General features: G+C 44.1%; 1 protein-coding gene across 1 annotated transcript; it reads left to right on the top strand.

Moving 5' to 3' along the window:
* The first annotated feature begins 3,466 nt into the window (after positions 1–3,466).
* FKBP4 (FKBP prolyl isomerase 4) lies at positions 3,467–21,850 on the top strand. The gene is made up of 10 exons (XM_083630645.1): positions 3,467–3,953; positions 11,450–11,594; positions 12,799–12,941; positions 14,046–14,166; positions 14,855–15,011; positions 15,232–15,322; positions 17,745–17,828; positions 19,673–19,858; positions 20,237–20,476; positions 21,181–21,850. The coding sequence occupies exons 1-10, from the start codon at positions 3,846–3,848 to the stop codon at positions 21,271–21,273; spliced, it is 1,368 nt and encodes a 455-aa protein (XP_083486771.1). The 5' UTR covers positions 3,467–3,845; the 3' UTR covers positions 21,274–21,850.
* Positions 21,851–24,187: the final 2,337 nt, after the last annotated feature.

The following is a 24,187-nucleotide window of genomic DNA, read 5'->3' as shown; positions in this document are numbered from 1 at the left end:
GCAAACTAGGCAATGGGGTCCCTAGCTTCATGGCAGGCCGCATCTGATGGCTGTGACATGCCCCGCCCTGCGAGGTAGGTGACAAGGTCCAATATTACTCAGCAGGCCGCATTTGATGGTGGAATATGGTTAGAAAAGCCCAAAATGCCACAAAAGGTAAAGAATGATCAGAAAGACCAAAAAGGTGCCGGGGGGGCACATCTTCAGAAACAAGCACAATTTCATCAGTACTGAAGAGTGCTCAGAAGATGTATAAGGTACAAGGAAAAGCAGAACACACTGAGAAACATGCTGAATCCCACAAAAATCAAGAAAGCTTGGGAAAACCATAAAGTCCTAGAAAAGGTGGAAATGGTCTGGAAAAACCCAAAATGCCAGAAAAAGCAAGGATCGTCAGAAATTATTTTACCGTTGCTGTATTATTTTACTGTTGTTAGCTGCTCTGAGCCCGGCTTTGCCTGGGGAGGGCAGGATATAAATAAAATTTTATTATTTTATTATTATTATTAAAAACCCAAAAGTCCCTGATAACAGAAACACACTTAGGGAAAATCCCACCAGTACTGAAGAGTGTGAGAAGAATTGGGTGCATGAAAAATAATAGCACCCTGAGAAGAACGGAAAACCACAAAAATTGGTTTATTTCACCATTTTTCAGGAATGGTGGTGAAGGGCATTTTGAGTCTTTCTGATCACCATCATTTCTTCTAAGACTCTTCACTAATGGTGGGATTGTGTTTGTTTCTGAATGTGTTCCCCCTTTCTTTAGGGTTTTGGTCCATCAGACCATTATTCACTTTTCCTGGCATGTTTGGTCTTTCAGACCATCTTTCAGCCTTTCTAAGAATCTATTGTGATGCTTCTTTACAAGTTGTTGCCATTTTACTTGTTTCTCTGTGCTTTTGACCATTCTGCACTTTTTCTGGTATTTTGCATATTTAACCTTTAATGGGTTTCTATGGTTATTTTGACCATTCTTCAATATATGTTGGATTTTGCACATTTCTGTGGGTGTTTGGTCATTCGTCACTTCTTCTGGCTATTTGCGTTTTTCAGACCACCTTTTATATTTTCTGTGACTAAATGGTTGTTCTGAGCATTCTTCACCATTTGTGGGATTTGGCTTGTTTCTCAGTCTGTTCTGCTTTCTTGGAGATTTTGCTTCTCAGCATTCTGCACTGGTTGGAATCTGGGGGTTTCTGAGGGGGTTTCCCTTTTATGTTGTTTTTGGCATTTCAGGCTTTTCTGACCCATCTTTCACCTTTTTTAGGACCTTATGCTCCATCTGAGCACTGATGGGATTTTGCTTGTTTCTGAGTGGTTCTCCCCCTTTTAGGGTGAATTGCCACAGAGCAGCATTTGGTGTTCAAAGTGCTCACACCCCATTCTCACTTTCCTGTGTGCAGCTTGAGGTGGTAGACAATTCTCTCTACGTACCTGGTTCCCAGCATAACCAGCAATCTCTCCACCATCGCTTAGCTGGACAAGCATATTGGTAAGGCAGCTTTGGCAACTGCCTCTCCAAAAGGGTATGGGAAAATGTGATGCCAACAGCCAATACCAAGATGAAGGTCTACTAGGCTTACGTGTTGAATACGCTGCTTTACGGGAGTTGTGGGCAACTTACAACCGTCATGAGTGATGCCTCAGCGCCTTCCACATGCACTGTGTCAGGAGGATTCTGGGTATCACATGGCAGGACAGAAGTCAAAACAAAGATGTGCTCTTCTAAACCCACAGTCCCATGATGTTTGCACTCCTGTCTCAGGGACTTCTACGCTGGCTTGGTCACGTCCACAGAATGGAAGATGGCAGGATTCCCAATAAAGTTCTCCACTACAGGCACAAGGCAAATTGACAGGCCAACCCTGTGCTACAAAGATGTCTGCAACCACGACGTGAAGGCTGGCAACATCAACCCTGCAATGTGGGAATCCCTTGCAGATGACAACAGTGTCTAGAGATAGGCAGTCATGTATCCCTAGCAGTGACTAGAGGAGAAATGACCACTGGAGGGAGTAGAGAGACAAAACACCATGGTGTATCTGCAGCAGCAGAACTGGGCACTTTCAATTGCCTCATCTGCAACAAAACATGTCTCTCCCAAATTGGTCTCTACAACCTCAGCAGGTACTGCAAACTTCCAACAGCCTGACCTCACCTGCAAAGGCACACTCTTCCACTGTGTCCCGAGACAGATGAATGCCAACAATGTCATGTAAATAGATAAACTTCTTACATGATGAATATGTAAGGTCTGGGACAATGGATTCAAAAACTAAAGTATTTTACTATTTCATAAGATGGCTGTCTGTCCAGTATAAGGCAATCAGCAAGCTATCAGGTCACTTGACAGACACCACACAAGCCACTCTCTCAAATTTATGTTGTAGATTGCCTCTTTCTGTGACCTGGTTATGATGCTTATAGATAGTCTTTGGGTTAGCGGTTGGGCAATTTCTAAAGTCTTAAAACAGAGCTTTCCAAATTGTGTGTCACGGCACGTTAGTGTGACGGCTGCAGGGTGTAGGTGTGTCATGTGAACACTGAGTAAAACTGAATTACACACACACATACACAAAGCTTTATTGTGGTCCACAGACCTAAAACACACAGTACAGTACTGGTATTTACAGTGGTGCCTCGCAAGACGAAATTAATTCGTTCCGCAAGTTTTTTCTTCTTGCGAGTTTTTTGTCTTGCGAAGCACGGTTTCCCATAGGAATGCATTGAAAATGCCCGGTCTGTCCCCGGACCTCTTCTGAAGGCTGGCGGGGGGAGAAGGACTTTTCTCCCCACTGCCAGCCTTCAGAACAGCCTTCTGAATGTTGGCGGTGGGGAGGAAAACCTTCCTCCCACCGCAAGCCTTCAGGACAGGTCCGGGAACAGAGGAGAAAGCGCGCTGCGCTTCCCCGCTGTCCCCGGAGATTTCCCTATGGGCTTTCGTCTTGCGAAGCAAGCCCATAGGGAAATTCGTCTTGCGAAGCCGCTAAAAATCGGAAAACCCTTTCGTCTTGCGGGTTTTTCGTTTAGCGAGGCATTCGTCTTGCGGGGCACCACTGTATCAAGTTATTATTGAGGTATAAAAGCGGCCTTGCTAGCCAAACAGAGGGGCTTTACCCCGTACATTCTTTACAGATTTCTGATTCTTGCTGCCTCCCAGAATTCCTGCGTCGCGAAATGGTGCATGACTCAAAAGGGTGCCACCGACGTGGAAAGTTTGGAAAGTTCTGCTTTTAAAGTCCTCACACACCTTTGTTGTGAGTCCGGGGGGGGGGCGGGGAGGGTCTCTGTCGCCACAGGAAAACAGAAGCTCTACTCCGGCTCCTGTGACCCATCATGGACGTGGCGCCATAAGAGGCAACCCCAAGTGTTTCCGATAGGACACTCAAGCGGCGCATAAATTTCATGAGGTAAATAAAGGAGCAGGTTGCGGAGGACCCCTCAGGCGCGCAGCGCTTCCACAGCGGAGGGGCGGACGAGGGGGAGAGGCGGGCAGCCCTTCGCGGGGGCGACGCGGGCGCTTCCCCGCCTCCCGCCGCGGCTTCTCCCGCCGCCGCCGCGGCCTGCGCTCCCTCAGGCGCCGCCTCCCTTTCTGGAAACTTCTCCGCCTCCTCCGCTCGGCCCGCCCGTCCGAGGGGGCGCTCGAGAGGTGAGCGCGGGCCCGGCTGCCGAGCGGAGAGCCGAGAGGAAGCAGGCCCAGCGCCTCGACCGAGGAGGAGCCCCGCCGCCGCCGCTGTTGCCGCCAAGCGCCGCCTGGCGAGCCCCGCTGCTGCTCCGGCCGGGTCGCCGAGGGAGAGAAGCGGCCTGTGCTTGCCCGCCAGGGAGGAGACGCGGAGGCCGCCATGACCGCCGAGGAGGGCAAGGCCGAGGCGATGAGCGCCGCGCCGCCTCAGGAGGGAGAAGCGGCGGCCGTGGACGTCACCCCCGGCCGCGACGGCGGAGTCCTCAAGGTAAGCGCTCCCAGCTCGCGGCCCCGAGGCCTGCGGCGGGGAAAGCCTGACAACAGCCCCGCGGAGTAGGACAGCCGCGGGGACGCCTCCCGCCGCCCCGCACGTGAGAGCGGGAGAGGCCTTGGAAGCACGCGCGCCGCCCCCGCCCGCCCGCCCGCCAGGATCCCGGGAGGCGAGGCCCAGGGAATTCCCGGGAAGGTGCGCCCCGAGTGTAGTAGAAGGGGATCTGGAAGGTGCTCGAGACACGCGGAGGCGGGAGACGCTGTTCAGTTTGCTCCCGGGAGGGAAGGGTCAAACTCGGGCTTCAAATCCATTTCAGTGTTTAGGCTCAAGAACTTGTGGAGTAGCAGCAGAGTGCCTCTGAGCATGTGCAGAATGCCCTTCTCGCCCCCGATTTGTATCCCAGCAACTTTTCCTGGCCTGCGCTCTTAACAACATGAGGATGAGGGTACGATGTGCGTCTCCCCCGTCCTACGCTGTCACTTCCCTTCCTAAATTTCTGTATTGCCAAGATAGCTGTTCTTACCTGTCACTAAATGGCCACCCTACTAGATACTGTTGGTTTTATTCACCCTACATGTATATTCCCCAAGAGATAGATAGATAGATAGATAGATAGATAGATAGATAGATAATCAATCACTTGGGGCAGCTTACAACAAATTGAAATCACAGTATTACCCTGAAACAAAAACATTATGCAGTAAAATACAATGCAGGAAAAGGAGATGTAACAGATAAAAACCAACTCAGTAAGCAGCCTTGGCAAGATAATGTGCCTAGGGAGCAGCCTCACAGGTCACAGGAGCTTGGTGTTTTTTCCTGGAATGCCTGGATCACTTCAGACCACTGAGCGTGTATGGATGGATGAGGGGGTAGTGACACCTAAATTAAGACATGACTTGCAAAGGAATGAAGTGCATATTGAAGAGGGTTGGTATAATTGCTTCTCTTGGTGGTACCTTATGTTTCTTTAACATCCACTTAACTGTGTGTTGCACACAGGTAGGCCCTGCCATGACCAACTACAAGTTTTCTACAACACTACTTTCCGGAGGGGTAGGCAGTTACCAGATCACATCTTGCACAAGAGGCTTGATTCTTCTCAGTGGTTACAGATCGGCTTCTGTGTTAGAATAAAATAGTGCAGACCACAGAGAAGCCTTTTCTTTGTTGTGCAGAATACAGTCCCTTGTGAGCAGGCAAGAGAGTTGCATATGCATCAGGTTGCTGAACCACTCTGGGTGGTAGCAAAGGAACGTTGTGTTTTGCTTTAGCTTTTATTTAAACTTATATTTTATAGGTTCCTTAAAATTAGTAGAAATCAAAAAACAAAACGCAGATGGACAATTGATGTATTTCTATTTCCAATTATTGCCTGCAAATTAAACATGCAAAGTATTTGCAATCTATTGTAAGCCGCTCTGTGATCTTCAGGTGCAGGGCAGTATAGAAATATCATTATCTTTATTGTAAGAAGCTGTTTATATTACTGTTCTTTAGATAGAAATTGAAGTTGACTCACCCAAAATTTACAGAGGTTGGGATTTGATCTAGTTCAGATCCAAGTCTGATTTCTTCATCAGTGTGCCTATTGTAGTGATATTATGACACCTGACAAGTATGAACTTTTATGAATCACAATTTGAAAATGCAACTAAAAGTTAACCACTGCAGTCTTTTGTGGAATGACATAAACTAAGACGCACGTGCCTTAAACTGAAATTATATCCCTTAAAACTGCAGACATCAAAATAAACCCAGAGCTTGAAAGGCATCCAACAGTTTCTAGGGAATATGGACTGTGCCTTTTTTATTGCAGTTTTAGATTAGTGTGTTAAAGGGCAGCACCAGGAACTGGGGTCAGAAACAGACTGGCAGCCAGTGAAGAGTTGCACAGCCACTTTCTGCACTAGCTGCAGTTTCTGATCTGTCTTCAAGGAGTAGCTCCATCATACAGTGCATTTCAGTACAGTGGTACCTCGGGTTACAAATACCTCGGGTTACAAACACTTCGGGTTACAGACTCCGCTAACCCGGAAGTAGTACCTCGGGTTAAGATCTTTGTCCCAGGATGATTTCAGAAATCACGCGGCAGCGGGAGGCCCCATTAGCTCAAGTGGTACCTCAGGTTAAGAACGGTTTCAGGTTAAGAATGGACCTCTGGAACTAATTAAGTTCGTAACCAGAGTTACCACTGTAGTCTTAGCTCAGAAGTTGCCTGAGCATTGATAACTGTTTGGTCACTCTATCCCTTGATTAAAAGTCACTTTTTTTTGAAAACCGACCAACTCAAGTCAATTGAGGAGTCACAGAGACATGAACAGGTAAGAAGGGGCAAGAGAGAAGCTACTAATTAAGGAACAATAGCTCTGAAAAGCCTCTAGCACCAGTCTTCATTATGTAGGCTGGTGCCACAATTGTGTTTTAAGACAAAAATTGCCAAAAATGTTTTAAAAAGGATAGAAAAGTAACATGGGAATCACCAGGATATAACACATTGCTGATGTCATCAGAATTTCCTGTAAAAACATAGTGATTAAAGGATGTTATTTCAAATTAAATAGCATGGAAGCAGTCTTATTTTGCAAAACTAAATTCTGAATTTCTAAAGATTATACTCCCCAAAAGGGGATTAGGGAGCAAAAAGTCAAAAAAGGCCTAGTATTTTATTTTGTGACAACAGAACAGATCAAATGGTAAAGGAATGGGCTGCTTATACGGAATCATAGGAGTTGGAAGGGATCCTAAGGGTCATCTAGCCCAACCCCCTGCAATGCAAGAATCTCAACTAAAGCATCCATGACAGCGGGCCATACAACCCTCTGTTTAAAAACCTCCCAAGGAATAAGAGTTCTACACTTTCCGATACAGTGGTACCTCGGGTTAAGTATTTAATTCGTTCCGGAGGTCCGTTCTTAACCTGAAACTGTTCTTAACTTGAAGCACCACTTTAGCTAATGGGGCCTCCTGCTTCCGCCGCGCCGCCAGAGCACGATTTCTGTTCTCATCCTGAAGCAAAGTTCTTAACCTGAAGCACTATTTCTGGGTTAGCAGAGTCTGGAACCTGAAGCGTATGTAACCTGAAGCATATGTAACCTGAGGTATCACTGTAGTGTCTGTTCCACTGCCACTGTTGGTTCCACCAATTGCAGCAAACGCCCCTCTGTAGACCCCATAACCATCAAAATGTAGCAGATCCCACCTCTCTGTGTAACACCATGCTCAAAAACCTCCACGGGTTATCTAAGGTGAAATTTTGAGACTCCGGCAGAAGTTGAACAAATAAGAAAGATTTGTTTTACAGAACAAAGTTGGCAGAACAAATGATGTGTCAGGAAATGATTAACTTAATAATTATGCTAAATATCGTGGATGCTACAGGGTTCTAAACAAATTAGTAAATGCACAGCTTTTAAACTTCAGTTGCTTATTTTCAGTTACTACTCTTCAGTTAGGTGTTACAGGTTTCTAGACTAGAAAGTAAATGTTCAACTTATTTCTAGTTAGGTTACTTCAATTTCTTAAAACGTAATGGCATAGGTGTTAAATGTTTTGGTTCTTAAACAAGGTCAGTTTCTGTCAGTTTCCCAACCTTCTACCAATCACACTCGTGAGGTACTTCTGGCAGTATAACAAACCCAGGGGGTTACCACACCCCTCTTAACTTCTCCTTCTAGAATATCTCTCCCCTCCTGACTGAAATGAGACTCCTTGTATGGAGGTACAGTGGTACCTTAGTTCTCAAACTTAATCCGTTACGGAAGCCCGTTCCAAAACCAAGGCGCACTTTCCCATAGAAAGTAATGCAAAATGGATTAATCTCTTCCAGACTTTTAAAGGCAACCCCTTAAACAGCAATTTAACATGAATTTTACTATCTAACGAGACCATTGATTCATAACATGAAAGCAATAAACAATGTACTATAAAATAAATAATGCAGTATTGTAGATGATAAACATTTAATTTAATTTTTTTTTCTTACCTGCACTGATGATAGTCATTGTTTGGATGGGGGGGGGCTTTTATCTATTTCAGCAGTCACACAAGCAATCAATCAGTAGCTGAACTGGGTTCCACACAGTCACAACATCAAATTAACCCCAAAAGCCTCAAAAACAAAAACACAAAATAAAAAGCAAAAACAAAAGCACCAAACTTAATCTGTTCCAGAAGTCCGTTTGACTTCCGAAATGTTCGAAAACAAAGACGCAGCTTCTGTTTGGTGCAGGTGCCCAGGAAAGAATAGCCAACAGACATTTGGCTTCTGAAAAACATTCGAAAACCGGAACACTTACTTCTGGGTTTTCGGCGTTTGGGAACAAGGTGTTTGAATGCCAAGGCGTGTGAGAACCAAGGTCTTTTTTCCACTTTCAGTTTCTCGAGTTGTTTAGTGGCAGGGAACAACAAAAAAAGGATATCAGAATATAGGAATATATTCTGATATATTCCATATATCCCTTCTATATAAGGATATAGGATATAGGAGTTCCTTTCCTACTGTCCATTGTGATCTTTATTGTTTTTTTCCACAACAGATGGTGGTACTCACAGAGTTTCAAATTATAGATTTTCCCCAGCAGATGGAGGGTCCTGGTCTCCCGTTACAGTTTCCTGTCCCTAACATATTTTGAAGGGTTTTAAAAAGAGAGGGTGCAGTTCTTTTCTTTCTTATAAGGTGATTATGTGGTGTTTGGGCATGAGGGCATTCTCCTTGACTTGCTAGCTCATTATAACTTTTATGCAATCTGCGGGGCGTAGACAGTAGAAAAATGGCTTTGATCCAAGTGTCTTGAGATCAGTCTTATCTCCAGATTGATTTAAGAGCCAGGCTATTTGACTATTAGCAATCACCATGTGATTATCTTCTGTCAGTTGGAGCTAGTGGAACATTTTCCAAACCCCTATGCCTCTCTCCCAGACACCAGTGTCCCTTTTTGATGGGTGGTTCCCATTTTGGGAGATTGGCAAGTTCTGGATGGGGTTGCACTCCCTCTGAAGGATGCTCCTGGATACATCTTTGTCAACAGAGGCCCAGGTGTCATCTGTGGCTAGGAAGGCCTTTTACCAGCCTCATCTGGTTTGACGACTAGCGCCATTCCTGGATGATGATAGCCTGCCCGCTGTTGTCCATGCTTTGGCTGGCTATAAAAGGTAAAGGGACCCCTGACAGTTAAGTCCAGTCGCAAACGACTCTGGGGTTGCGGTGCTCATCTTGCTTTACTGGCCAAGGGAACCGACGTTTGTCCACAGACAGTTTTTCCAGGTCATGTGGCCAGCATGGCTAAGCCGCTTCTGGCGAAACCAGAGCAGCGCACAGAAACACTGTTTTACCTTCCCGCCGGAGCGGTACCTATTTATCTACAGTGGTACCTCGGGTTAAGAATTTAATTCGTTCTGGGGGTCCGTTCTTAACCTGAAACTGTTCTTAACCTGAGGTATCACTTTAGCTAATGGAGCCTCCTGCTGCTGCCGCGCCGCCAGAGCACAATTTCTGTTCTCATCCTGAAGCAAAGTTCTTAACCCGAGGTGCTACTTCCGGGTTAGCGGAGTCTGTAACCTGAAGCGTCTGTAACCCGAGGTACCACTGTACTTGCACTTTGACATGCTTTCAAACTGCTAGGTTGGCAGGAACTGGGACCGAGCAACGGGAGCTCACCCCGTCACAGGGATTCAAACCGCCGACCTTCTGATTGGCAAGCCCAAGAGGCTCAGTGGTTTGGACCACAGCGCCACCCATGCCCCCCTGGCTGGATATAAATGTGCTGTTATGTGGGGCTGCCCTGGGGTCTGGTTTGGAAGCTCCAGCTGGTGCAGAACATGGTGGTCAGACGGCTGCTGGGAGCTGCTGGTTGGCAACATGTGACACCATTGTTAAAAGAGCTGCCCTGGCTGCCTATCTGCAAATGAGTCAGGTTCAAGGTTCTTGTATTGATTTATAAAGACCTTTGAGATAGATAGATGATAGATAGATAGATAATGGTTTGTGGAAACAGAACTTAGTATGCTTAGTATAATTGGAAGACGGGGAATGGGAAGCCCTCCCTATTTCTTTCTTCTCAGCTTCTTTTATATCTTACTTTCTTATGGTTCCTTTTTCCTTTTCCTCCTCCTTGTTATACTTACGTTTTGTTCTGTAATTTGAAGTTCCCTATCTCAAGGTGAAGGGCTCTCTGGGAGGGGCAAGGCAAAGAAGATCTCCCAGAGTGAGAGGCTGGGGGAAGAGGGGGAGGCTCCCAGGTGAGAGCTGGGAGGGCTCACTTTTCTGTGTGTGGAATAAGGGTTAAGAATTTTGATGGAGGACTTTGTAAGTTCATTTTCCTCTTCCTTTGCTCATCTTTCCCCCCATCTTTTTCTTGTTTAAATTAGTGTGATTTTTATTGTATCTTATGTGGAAAACTTTCAGTAAAAATTGATTTTTTAAAAAAGAACTTATTCTGTGCTCATTCTAATTGATAAATACTAAATTTAAGGAGCTGTATAAATCCAGCAGTTCCGGCTGCTGGCATTTCTTTAGTGCTGAAGCTGTTGGTGACAGAGTGCTCCTTTTGTACATGCACTCCTTCTCTATGTATGCACCTGTCAGTGGAGATAAGTCAGTGAAGAATAACTTTTTTTGGAGCTTATGAACCTGTGTAATAGTAATCATGAGTTGCTTAAGTTTGCAAGGGGAGGAATCTGCTGCTGTAGAGTTTTTTTCTTTTTTTGTGGAAATCTTCAGTTCATGTCCCAGAACAGCCATGGCTCCCCCTACGCAGCCATGAAGCTCACTTGTGGTAGTCAATCTTGGTTTAGCCTACTTTGTAGAGTTTTGTGGAAATTAAATTATGATACCACCAGCCCTAGAAAAAAATGTACAAGGCACAAACATTGTACTTTTCTCCCATTTACATGAGATCCAGTTATTAGTTTGACTACACTGACTCTGTATAAAGCAGTCATAGTTGAAGAGTCATGATAGAGGGCTCTACTTGGACAGATGTCCATTTAACAGCTGTGCTGTTCCAAAAACATTTGTAATTCCTGAATAGTTCAAAGGTGGACTAAACATCACTATAAAGCTGAGCTGAAGCTCTTGACAGTGGAATGATCTAAGTAGAGAAGGGAGCGTTGCTGCTTTCTTTAATATGGTTTTATGTATTTATCCTCACAATTTTCTCATGCAGAAGATCTGATCACAAAATCTCATTTTATAGTGAGGGTTTGTGAACTGAAGGCTAGTAACTTAGAGGTGCCGTTAGCTGCAGTCAAGATGCATTAAATCTTTAACAGCAGGAAATGGAATTTTGCAGTGTTGATTACATTCAAGAACAGTGAAGCACAACCCTTTAACACTTGTTCAATGAATAAAATGCTGTAAGTGGTAAAACTAGTATCAGGTGGCATTGCCACAGCAATCTGTAAAATCTTTCTTAACAAACTTGGTTTACTTCTTAGGGTAGCATGGCTTCCTAGTAGTTCATATAAATATTGTTTTGTTTCCCCCACTACAGATTATCAAGAAAGAAGGGACAGGGACCGAATCACCCATGATTGGTGATAAAGTGACTGTTCACTATAGTGGGTGGCTTCTAGATGGCACAAAGTTTGACTCAAGCCGGGACAGAAAGGACAAGTTCTCGTTTGACTTCGGCAAAGGTAGTGTGTTCTATGCCTTGTACACAATAACATGATCTCTTCAATAGCATTTAAAAAAAATGATGCATTGCATATTCCATATTAAATGATGATCCTCTTCTTAACTTGCAGTGTAAAATGTTCGTTGTCCTACACTTTTGTATAGAATTGTCTTCTCATTATGGGAACAGAATTTAATTGTTATGTGGTTTCATAAATACAGTTGAATAGAAGCCACAATAGCATATGCAGGTTCGCTTTCACCATTGTTGTTTGTCGGGAATGCCACACAGGCTATTTTCACTTGTTGCTCTGTTAAATAGAAATGTATCAAGCTAATATGACGAGTATAAATTGTTAGGCACAACTACAGTTTGCACAAATGTAAGTGTGATGAAGTATAATATGTACAAAAAGCTGCTTTGGCCAGGGACAGTTTTGAGCATAGAAGTGATGAGGTTCTTAAGGTGAACTCAACTATTTTCCCTCAGCAGAGTTCCATTTTTTATGTTTAATGCCTCAATACATGTCTGGATCTCTGCAGAGGTAAAATCAGCTTGGATGAAGGGTGATTATTTGGAGCAGGAAAAATAGCTTTCTGGGACAGAGTTAAGTACCTATTCCACCCTGCTGCCATGGCCGAGGTTCCATTGATGGAGAAAGGAGGTATCAGCCATACCTCTAGAGATCTTTGGGAGAAAGTCCTGTTTCCAGAGAGAAGAAGGTTCTGAAGTCCTTATTCTGTTCTAGTCTCCATTACTGTGACAGCAGAACTGAGCTTACAATTTCTGTTGTTTTAAAGTACCTGCCACAATTATTGTTCTCTTAAAGCAGGGTTTCCCAAACTTGGGTCTCCTGCTGTTTTTGGACTACAACTCCCATCATCCCTAGCTAGCAGAAACAATGACCAGGGATCAGCTTTCCAAAAACAGCTGGAGTTCCAAATTTGGGAAACCCTGTTTTAAAGTATTCCAGTACTTTTAGTCATAATCTGTGAACTTCCTTTTCACTTTGTCTTCTTCAACATTCCTAATATGGATAGACAAGTGTCAAAGAGGTGTCCTGATTCTTTAGTTCAGTTGGAGTTGGTGACCTGCTTTGGGGCTTATCCCTGCAATGTCTTTGCGTTTTGCTAGCAGAGAGAATGTGAATAAATGACTACTGATGACAGCAGCTTCTTACGGGTGCTTGCTTTTTAGTAATGTGGCCAAATTCTTCTTTTTAGGTGAAGTCATCAAAGCTTGGGACATCACTGTGGGAACTATGAAACTTGGAGAACTTTGTCAAATAACTTGCAAACCAGAATATGCCTATGGCTCTGCTGGCAGCCCCCCTAAGATACCTCCCAATGCCACACTGATTTTTGAGGTAAGCCAGGGAGGCTATTCTTTCATCTGTAGCAGAAGCAGGAGAACTGCTGACCCCGGCAGCTGTACATGTTTGCCAAAGCTGAACAGCTGGTGCCAAAGGCAGCAGAATCAGTGAGTCCCTGTAGATATGGAACTTGGTTGGCAAAAGCAGAACAATATTTGAAGAGTACAGGCCCAGACCTTTGTTGTAAGAAATGAAATAACAGATTTATTCATTCAAGTTTACTGCTGTAAGTATAAAACCAAATTCAGAAATAAAACAGAAAAGTTGACCAAGTGATAGAGTAAAATATCTCAATGTAATTAAAACAGAGAATCTTAGAGTCTTCAAAATGTCTTTCCAGTAAAAATGGTTTAGTCAGCCATACAAACTGCAAGCGAAGCTGCTGAAAAGAGAGTTCAGTTTGAGGGCGCTGCCTTTTGCCTTCCTGCACCTGCATGTGAAGCAGAACTGATGGTCTTAGCATGTGGTAATGGAAAGGGACTCAAGTGGGAAGAGGCATTCTCCTAGGTACCAGTGTGGTGTAGTGGTTAAGAGCGGTAGTCTCGTAATCTGGGGAACCGGGTTCGCGTCTCCGCTCCTCCACATGCAGCTGCTGGGTGACCTTGGGCCAGTCACACTTCTCTGAAGTCTCTCTGCCCCACTCACCTCACAGAGTGTTTGTTGTGGGGAAGGAAGGGAAAGGAGAATGTGAGCCGCTTGGAGGCTCCTTCGGGTAGTGATAAAGCGGGATATCAAATCCAAACTTTTCTTCTTCTTCTTCTACCCATTCCAATATTGTATTAGCTGAATACTCCTTTCATAGTTCTGGTCAGTGGATTGGCTTTTCAAGAATTCATTGGTTTTTTCCTTGTTCATTTTTATTTTAACTTCATTTGGTATCATACCTGTTCAAATTACAGTATCTGTTCCAATTCTCCACCCTGGTTTTAAAGGAGGGTTACTTAAACCAATAATAATAATAATAATAATAATAATAATAATAATAATACCTCTTCGGATAATGCTATTTTTCCTCCTACTTTTCTGTGATAAAGTCAACCCTTCAGAATTTCACCATGGGCTAAATCTGAATTTGCATTATTTTGTTCATTCCTCTAGATAGAGCTGTTTGAGTTCAAGGGTAAAGACCTCACAGATGATGAAGATGGTGGAATTATCCGAAGAATTCGTAAGAAGGGAGAAGGCTACTCCAAACCCAACGAGGGAGCTATGGTGGAGAGTAAGTAGCAGTAAAAAGATGGTGGATGGGGATGTTGACGCAGGTCCCTTAACAGACACTTTTTATGCATTTGGGAGCGTGAATAAGTTTCTAAGTGCATTAACTCCTTAAACCAAAAGTTTTTTGTTCTGTTATCAAAGAACTTCCTTAAGAAAAGAAAAGAAAATGGCATTATGTTAAAATTAGTATCTGAAGTCCTGCTCTCCTGGTCTCGGCTAACAGGCATCAGAGATGAGGCCTTTTCTATGGTGACCCTGCATTGGAAGACTGTTCCCAGGAAAAGACCTTTCATTGTTGGCTTTGGCAGAATGGGGAACATGTGGCCCTCCGAAGGTCCCCCCCCCCAACTACCAGCAGTCCCAGCTAGCATAGCTGATGGTTAGGAATTACAGAAATTGTATATGCAGACATTTTTGTTCCTGTCCATGTTTGGGTAATTTTATGGTGCTGAGTTTTTATAATTGTTCGGCTTTTACTATTTTTAATGTTCTATTGTTAACTGCTTTAATAATCTGGAATTTTAGTGTACCATTACTTTTTGTTGACTGTGTTGCAAGCCATCCTAAAAGGCATGGTTTGGCTGTATTAAGTAACTATACCCCTGACTCCTCTCATACCATGCTAGATAATCATGCTTAGTATTGATATAGTGCTTTAAACTGCTGAGACATGCCATTTTTTGTATCAGTTGAGGTGGAAGGTCGGCATGGAGACAGACTGTTTGACAAACGGGAGCTGCGGTTTGAAGTCGGAGAGGGAGAAAACTATGACCTTCCTCCTGGCGTGGACAAAGCACTTCAGAAAATGGATAAGTTGGAAGAGTCCGTGGTGTATCTCAAGCCCAGGTATATACGCCCTGCTTTGAAGCAATCCTGAAACACCACCTTCTTGGGTGCATGAGGCACACCCTATTGTTGCCACTGCAAATAGACTCAGCTTTGGGGATTGGGTATATCTGTAGGCAGTCTTATGAGGTCGCTTATTTAGAGGTGGGTGATGTGATGCCTTTCGAAGGAGGAAAATCAAGCAGATCTGGATCTTAGAAGCGTCTCATTTCTTTCACAGCTATGGTTTTGGAAGTGCTGGGAAACCAAAATTTCAGATCCCTCCAGATGCAGAGCTACAGTATGAAATCAAACTTAAAAGTTTTGAAAAGGTAAGCAAAGGAGGTGTTTCTTCTAATGAAAAGGAGATAGAAAGAGGGTTCACATTAATCCATCCATGACAGGATGTGTGTGGCGAAAGAAATAGAAATGTATTACAATAACTTGCATAAAATGAAGCTACAATATACTTTCCCAACTTTCATAATTTTTATTGATTTAAACTTGTTTGTTCCATGTGAAATTACTATTGTTTTTTGTTGTAATATTATATCAGGAGCAGGTTAGGGTGGGGATGGTTTTAAAAATGCGCTGCTACAACCTTTGGAATCCCTGGTGAAGGGTGGGAATGGCCTCATCCTGTTTGGGGGGTGGGTTTTTGATACCGCCAGCTATGCACATTGTTCCACAATGAAAAGCCACAGCACATCAAAAGGCTTCATGGAGAGCAGCATTGAAAGGGAAGGCCAGAAGCTCAATAGCTGGTGACAGCTTTTGTAGTCAGTTTGGAACGTTTCCCTCACTCTCTCCCACAGTGTGAGATTTCAGTTGCAAACTCTGGGACAGGGAATTTCCACTTGCAAAGGGGGAACTCTTGGGTTGCAGAATGCAACTGGCACCCAGTTAGTTTTGAACACTGGTTTGATTTCACCCCCAGAGGCACACTCCAATGTCTTTCGAGACAGATGGATGCCAACAGCAATTATACTTAATGAATGTATAAAGTTTTCTTTAAAAAATTAATAAATCCAGGTTGCTCTTAATCCTGTCTTCCTTTCTGATTGATACCTGAACGTTCTGGAGGAATTTCCAGCTGATACGGCTGGTTCCCTGCCAGTCTGAGTCTCATAGTGGAATGGTGGTGTCATGACTCAGTGACCAGGATAAACGAATCAGAAGCGTTAGGGTTAATGTCTGAGGAACTGGAGCAGAGGTCTGTTGAACCTAGCAGGCAGGAGGCTGCTGAACCAGTTCCCACACACCAAAGCCAGGACCCTCACAAACCCCTTTCCTTGGTCTTCATAAACCAAGTTTCTCCCACACTTACCTCGCCAGCCCAACAGCACAGGGAATGTACCTTAGTAGGCGGCCAGTGAGTAAAGGAGGCGCATCACTTTTCAAGCCAGAGCCATGTCTGCTCTCCCCAGGTCACACCAACATGAACCCTGTTATGCATCCTCTTAACTGTTTTCACCACAGTGAAGTATGTCATTAAACTGTGATCATGCCTCTTGCTTGCCTGCATTGGAGAATGGAAGGGTGTGGTTGGGGGGGGGTGCTATTGTGTGGCTGGAATGTATTCTGCTGTACGAAAGGCAAGAGTCACATTTCAGCATTTGTCTAAAAACTGGAAGAAAGGGAGATTGGTAGAACTCCCTGGGAAAGGACTTCTACAGCTGCCTTATCTATCACACATAAAATTAAATTGTATGATATAGCAGTTGTCAAATTTAGGCTGCAATCGCGTAGTTGTATACCTTGGAGCAAGTGCTATTGAACTCAGTAGGACTTCTGAGTAAACATGGATGCAATTGCACTGTTAAGTAATAAATAATATATCCTTGAAATATTATCATCTCACATTTCAAATCAGTAGTTTCTGATTTGGGCTTTCAATTTTATCTCCATGGATTTCACAGAACTGATGGTTCACACGTACTGAAACAAGCATCTCTGCTTTTTCACATACAGTATTAACTTGCTTTGTCATTTGGTTGTATGTTTCCAAACCTTTTCTTTCACATGCTGCAGAAGATGGAGTAATATGAAAGAGATGAGAGATATGAGAGTTGTATAGGCATTGCAATGGCCTAGTACTGCAAACTGTCTTACATAATTATTAGAAATCATTTGGAGGACATAAAGGGCGTGTAAAACAAAATTTTGAAACCTTGTCTTTAGAAACTATTTTACTCAGTATTTTAAAAGAAAATAGTTCATAAAAACCCAATGCCCCCAATTTCTATTTTTTCCATTGGACATAATTGAGAGAAGACCAGTGGAAAGATGCTTTGTTGCGCTTTGGCTGTGACAGGGAACCATGTTGCAGATAGATCTAGAAGCTATAAAAACAGCATAGCACAATCTGATGTTTTGGGATATAGGAAGAAGACCCAAAAATAAAGGGTACAAAGGAAGGGACAGCAAGGCACTAAATGCTAAATTTCTGCTGTTTGCAGCATCGGCATACGAGACGTACAGACATAGCTCAAGAGATGTATTATTCCTCTGACTTACATTTAACCAGCCCTGAATGTGGTGACTAGGTTACCCTTGCTTTCTGTTTCCATTTTCTTGTGCCACATTGTCAGTGTGTGGTTTATGGCCAGCAGTAGAGGCAGTAAACTGACGTGTGTATCTGCTTGCCTGGTGTCTCTCCACTTTACGCTTCTATACAGTTACATGCCATTCTTCCATAGACGCCTTGTCTTCAAAAAAGCACCCTGTTGATTGGTTTCTTTTTTGTCTGGACAGGCTAAGGAGTCGTGGGAGATGAACACCAGTGAAAAGCTGGAACAAGGGTCCATTGCAAAGGAAAAGGGCACTCAGTATTTCAAAGTGAGTGTAATAGGGGATTTCAAACACCCCTGGCAGATACTGAAGTAATGCTGAGTGTGCCATATCTTTTGATTTTCATTCCTCTGAAATTGTGGTATGGGTGTATGATTGGAATTTGGATTATTGATGACTAAAAGCACTGTATGTTGGAGTGGAAGGAAACTGTTTCCAGTGCTGAAACTTGCTTATAGGTACCACAGTCATAAAAGTGAGGCCCATAGTTTCACTAGCTCGTTCTAATGCCCCAAAATCTACCTGAGTGTGATGTACAACAAAGTTTTCAAACTTTATTAATCTATATTGTACTCTGCCCACGGCCAGGGCCGTCTTACCCATAGGCGCTAGGGGTGTGGGGTGCCGGGCTCTCAGGGAAAGAGCCCGCCCGTCGGTCGGCGTGCCGCAGCAGGCTCTTCTGCTCTGGGTGGCTCTGTGCCGCAACTTCGGGGACGACCGAGCCAGCGAGACGCTGAGGTGGCCGGCCAGCTCCACCCTCCTGCGCGCCTGGCACTGAGCGCCGGACAGATCTTTGCACCCTGGCACCACATATGCTTAAGACAGCCCTGCCTACGGCAGTATAATTTCTGGCACTTGTTGGGTAGGCTGAGATGATAGCATAGAATATAAATACTACAACTTCGAAAGGAATAAAGCTGTCAACATTTGTACTCCATTGAGGGAAGGCAGGTTAACTCCTGTGCCCCTACAACAGAAGGCAGGACTTAAAATGTTTGATACTAAGAGTCAAGGAATGGTCCTCTCCCACTCAGCTAATTCTTGCCTTCTAGCATCCAAGAGGCTTTTGTGGCCTTATAGGCCATATACTCCCTCCGCTGTCTTTTTAACTAGAGGCCACTCTAAATACATACATGTCCCTCATTCGAATTGGTCTAAGCATTGGCACTCCTGGCAAACTCACAGCTAGCCAACAATAATGTAAAAGATGCATGTACTGACAGAAGCCGTCCCAGCAGGGGAGCCACTACTAAACAATACTATCCCACCTGTTTCGTTTTTTAAAAAAACAATGTTTTAATTCATTGTTGCAAAGATGTTTTGGAGAGCAATGATAGCGCTTTCCCTTACACCCCTATGCCATGTGTCAGGGACCTATTCACTTTGGTCTTCCTGTGCCAGAAAGGTCACATTTAAGGTCCCGAACATTGCCAACAAGGCTGAACAGTTGAGGAACATAAACTACTGTGCTTTTGTGGCAATTACTTTTTTAGTTGGTCAATGCAACCAAGTGTTAAGCAATTGAGAGTCAGAAATCCTTGCTGACTTACTGCAAATCACCTAGAGATCTACTAGTAAATCCTAATGTTCCTTTTATCTACCCTGATCTACACTGTAAGTTGAATAAGCGTTAAATGCCACTCTGTCCATTATGCAAGGAGAAACTAAGGAGTCAAGGAGTATATCATAATTGCCATGAGTGCTAGGGAAGAGGTGGGTGCAACAAGAGATAGATATGCAATATGTTGAGCTGACCTACTCATAGCAGGGATTGGAAAAAAAAGTGCCCTTCCAGATGTTGGATTCCAACATCTGTCAGCCCAAGTCGGCAGAGCCAGTTGTCAGAGATGATGAGCGTGATAGTCTAGCTTTCCTGAGACACCTGGTTAATGCTTCCTTTCCACAATCATAGTTGAGGTAGAATTCACGTTCTGCCCAACTAACCATGCACGGCTACCTGCAACTAAAGCTACATTAGAATTTTTGCCCTATTCTAGCTTCAGCTGAACATAATGGTGGCATTATGTCAGCCTGCCTGCTGGGGATCTGGTGGGTAGGGAATATGGCCCTCTAATCCATTTGAGTCTGATGCCATACTGATTGCGTTCCAGGAGGGAAAATACAAACGGGCAGCATTACAATACAAGAAGATAGTGTCATGGCTGGAACATGAAACAGGACTCTCAGCTGCAGAGGAAGCAAAGGCTGAGAGCTTGAGACTTGCTGCCCATCTGAACCTGGCCATGTGCCATCTGAAGCTGAAGGAGTATTCCCAGGCCTTGGAGAACTGCAACAAGGTAAGCAGCACTTTAGATATCCAGGAATGCACACATGGCTTCCTCTTTTCTCTTTGCTGCTGCTCCCTCCCTCCCTCCCTCCTTTGGATAAATGAGGCTGCTGCTGTATCTCATTCCCCTCCCTCTCTAAGGCTGATGAGCTGTATCTGTCACACATAAACCTTTAAGACATTTTAGGCCTCTGACTGGAGGTCTTCACCACATTTTGAGAGCCTACGTTATAACAAGTACATTATACTTCATTTTGTGTTGAAACACAACATTTCCTTTAAGTGCATGCTTCAAAAGCACCAGAGATGTCTAGCTGTATGTTCTCATGATGATGTTTGGATATTTTTCCTAATATTTTTTCTTTACCTTGTCTCACCTGCCTGCCAGGCTCTGGAGCTAGACAGCAGCAACGAGAAAGGCCTTTTCCGCCGTGGGGAGGCTGAGTTGGCTGTCAATGACTATGAACTAGCCAGAGCAGATTTCCAGAAGGTGCTGCAGCTCTACCCAAGCAACAAAGCAGCCAAAGCGCAGCTAATAATTTGTCAGCAAAAGATCCGTGAGCAGCATGAGAGAGAAAAAAAGATGTATGCCAACATGTTTCAAAGACTTGCAGGCAAGGAAGCAAAGGTAAGCAGGAGTGTTCTGCAGAATCACACCTGCGTTTTCACCAGTAAACAAAATAGTCTTGTCTTCACCCAAACTTGTATACTATAAGAGGGCAATTTCATTTTTCTCTATGGATTGTCAGTGTTTCAGCAGTTTTCCTAAAATACATTCCTCTTGGAAAATATTTAGGAGCTCCCAAGCCATTCCTTACTTTTAAACCCTCTTAAGTCCCCAGCTCCCTGGGTGGTCATGAGATGAGGGGGGTTACTTTTTCCTCTCTTGAAAAAGTACCTTAAGCTACAGGAAGAATTTGGAAGAGGGACACTCTTTCCCATTCCATCTTTCAGCTCTTTGTGCTGAACATCTACTGGATCCAACTTGTATCCAGATCCCTTGAAAGAGTAAAGTGTGTGACCCACTTTCTCCTTTTGGGTGGGGGAGCTGATCCGGGGGGGGGGGGCGGGGAGTGATCATAGGAGATGGTACTTGCAGCACTTGCTCAAAAATTAAAATGTGCTCTCAGGCCTCAGGTTGTCTCAGGTTGACAGCTCCTGATTTAAGCCCTCTGTTAAATTGTTTCATAACTCTTCAATTTGGATTATATTCCTTTGGTTTAGAAGATTACTGTATCAAAAACTGGGGAACCCTGCTTTAATAACACTCAAGCAACTTAAGAGGTGAGATTCCTTCTTACTGTATTCTCCTATGCCATATCTTTTCTGTAGGTGGAAGCTGATGCAGTCTGCAGAGAAGAGACAGAAATGAAAGATGACAAACAGAATGGAGTTGAAGAAAAAGCAGATGATGTAGAAGCTTGAAGCTGAAATGCAGTTCTGTTAGTTTTGTAAAACTGAAGAATTTCCAGTGAACTAGACCTTTATTTTTCTATCTGATTGAATAAGAGGCAGGGGCTGGGGCTATGGTGCTGCTTTATGTCTGTCTGCATAGGAAATGTGAGTGGCAGAGCAGACCTGGAGTAATCTTAGGGACTTTATTTATTCAATCATGCATTCTGACTTGGTTGCTCTTGATCTTGGGAATTCTATCAGGATCATTTCCTCCTTAGTTCCATTTTGTTTTTTCACTGACATCTCTCTTGGGTTCCACTTTAATCTAATCCCAAATCCCACTCTTCACTTTGTTTCTTTGGCCTTTTTTTAAAGTAATCATCTTACCCACAATAAGGTAATTGTATGGGAGACTTATGAACAAACAAAACCACTATGTCCCTTCTACTATAGCCTCATCCTGTCTTATTTCCTCTGTCAACACAAGCATCCTTCTCCCATGGGCAAGTGTTGTCACCTTTCTTGTAATGCCTCCCCTTTTGCACATTGCTGAAGATTAAGACTGTGAGGTCCAAAGCTTGAGCAATAAAGTACCAAAAGAAAAGAAGGAAGTGTTGAGTAGATGCCATGTTCTGTGAAACTTTGAATTAAACTACCACGAGGCGTTCACACAGCATCCATAAAAACAGTGCTGAAACACACCAGCCAGAGAGCAACACCTGCATACTAGCCATGAATGGAAAGATGCAATCCATGCACATCAGGAGCAACCAACGCCCACCCCCAGTGTCCTTGGAAAGAATGGTAAATTGCGATACAGTGCCCTGTTGAGGCATTTGCTGGGCAATGGCTGCAAACCAGGCTAGGAACACCACCAGTCCCTGTGGCAGTAGTATTTTTTTTTATAAAAAAACAAAAACGAACTGAGGAAGGAAACCTGTGTTGCCAACCCCACCCTACATAATTATACTGGTCATCCCTTAAAAAATGTTTTAAAAATCATTACACTTATGCAGCTGTGTAATAGGGCTGTGAGGGAGGGAGGCACAATACTGGAGTGTATGGTGGTATGCATAATTTACTGCAGAATCGATGAAATATTGGGGTCCATTCGGTTTTGAGTGGGGAAAATGGGATGGCAGTGTGCGGGAGAATCTCCCCTGGGTTAAATTGGAGTCTGTTGATTTATACTAGCTCCTCTTTCATCTTTGTTGTAGGAGCAACATCTGAAGAAGATTATGTCTCACTTGTTCCCCATGTGTATTAGGTCTGGCCTAATACACATGAGTCTAGCACACATTTTCAGGCAAACGGGTCTGCCATCCTGTTTTAACACAATAAGCTCAAATTAAATCTTAACATTTATTGAACCCAAGCATTTAGCACACACACACCTGAGAAGCAGCAGATGGGAATTCAAGTGCCACCAGGAGGAAGAGGGACATACGCCGCCACTTAACTTTCCCCCCAAAAATGTCAGGAACAAAAGATAGGGGGTTCCTGGAACTCAACCCCATATTACAAACTCTACAGAACAGCTCCCTTACCACCAGCCAGAGCTGCAGACAGGTATCAGACATGGAGCATTTGTGAACACACCCAGCTCCAACACCCAGTCATCATCACCAGGCGCCAAGGGCTGCTTATTTTTTATGTGTAAGGGGTGCCTGGCTCAAATCTAGAGCCAAAGGCCCTTCTGCCTGTTAGGCTAGCCCTGCTGGGTAGCACCCCAGCATAACTCATTGCCCAGATCCCTCCGCACGAGTAAACAATAAAAGCAGTGCTTACCCCACATCTGCCCCCTAAAAGGCTGGTCCCTGACCATACAGCTCATCTCACTGAAGAAAGAAGAGAGGCCTCTGCCCTGAGCCCACTGGGCTGCTGCCTCCTGGGTTCAGCTGAAGCCACAGTCTATTAGGGCACCGCATGTGGTCCACCATGCAGCATGGCCAAAGGGGGATGAGTTGCAGTCCAACAACCTCTGACCGGCTGCTGATTCCCCACCCACCCATATGCCAAGGTGCAGGGGACAACCCCTGTCTATCACTCTCCTACAATAAAGCTTATATTGTGGTGGTGTTTTTTCAAATTTTATTTTTAAATTTCAAACTCAGATTGAAATTTAGATAGAAGAAGGCTCTTATGTTTTAAGTCCTAGCTTTATAAGTCCCAGTCACAGATGCACCCTTCTTTGGCGATCCCTCGTAGCCAAGTAAGGTTGTCTTCCATGAACACGGTTTTAACAGTGAGTCCGTAAGTGACTGGAGGCTAATTCTGGATCCACACATCCTTCCACAATGGGGACGTAGGTTTCCGGGCAGGAGTTGATCACGGTGAGGGTTTGCCAAACGTGCCTTCCTCTTAGCATGTTTCTCCCTTTCGTCCTGAGTTCGAGCGTCTTGAAAGTCCACAGCACCTTTGGTAAAGGCTGTTCTCCAACTGGAGCGCTCGCAGGCCAGTGTTTATACTAGATTTTTTTAGATTTGCCTTGAGACAATCTTTAAACCTCTTTTGTTGACCACCAGCATTATGCTTTCCATTTTTAAGTTCAGAATAGTTGCTTTGGAAGATGATAATCAGGCACCCACAGAACATGACCAGTTCAACAAAGTTGATGTTGAAGAATCATTGCTTCAACACTGGTGATCTTTGCTTCTTCCAGTACACTGGTATTAATTCGCCAGTCTTCCCAAGTGCTGTGTAAATATTTTGGAAACACCATTGATGGAATCTTTCGAGGAGTTGGAGATGACATTAATAACTGGTCCATGTTTCACAAGCATACAGTAAGGTTGGTAGTACAATAGCTTTGTAAACAAGCATTTTGGTTTCCCTGCGAATGTCGCGGTCCTCAAACACTCTGCACTTCAATCGGGAGAAAGCCGCACTTGCAGAGCTCAGGCGATGCTGGATTTCAGCATCACTGTTGACTTGTGGAAAGATA

This window comes from Podarcis filfolensis (genome assembly GCF_964270895.1).
Source record: "Podarcis filfolensis genome assembly, chromosome: 9".
In the NCBI taxonomy this organism is placed as follows: domain Eukaryota; kingdom Metazoa; phylum Chordata; class Lepidosauria; order Squamata; family Lacertidae; genus Podarcis; species Podarcis filfolensis.
Note: the sequence above shows the minus strand (reverse complement) of the source record. Positions and strands in the feature narration are given on the sequence as shown.

Bases quoted from the DNA above. Each gene is read 5' to 3' on its own strand.
- FKBP4 (XM_083630645.1), top strand. From the start codon at position 3,846: ATGACCGCCGAGGAGGGCAAGGCCGAGGCGATGAGCGCCGCGCCGCCT. The intron at 11,595-12,798 runs GTAGTGTGTTCT...TCTTCTTTTTAG, and splicing joins CTCGTTTGACTTCGGCAAAG to GTGAAGTCATCAAAGCTTGG. The intron at 19,859-20,236 runs GTAAGCAGCACT...CCTGCCTGCCAG, and splicing joins CCTTGGAGAACTGCAACAAG to GCTCTGGAGCTAGACAGCAG.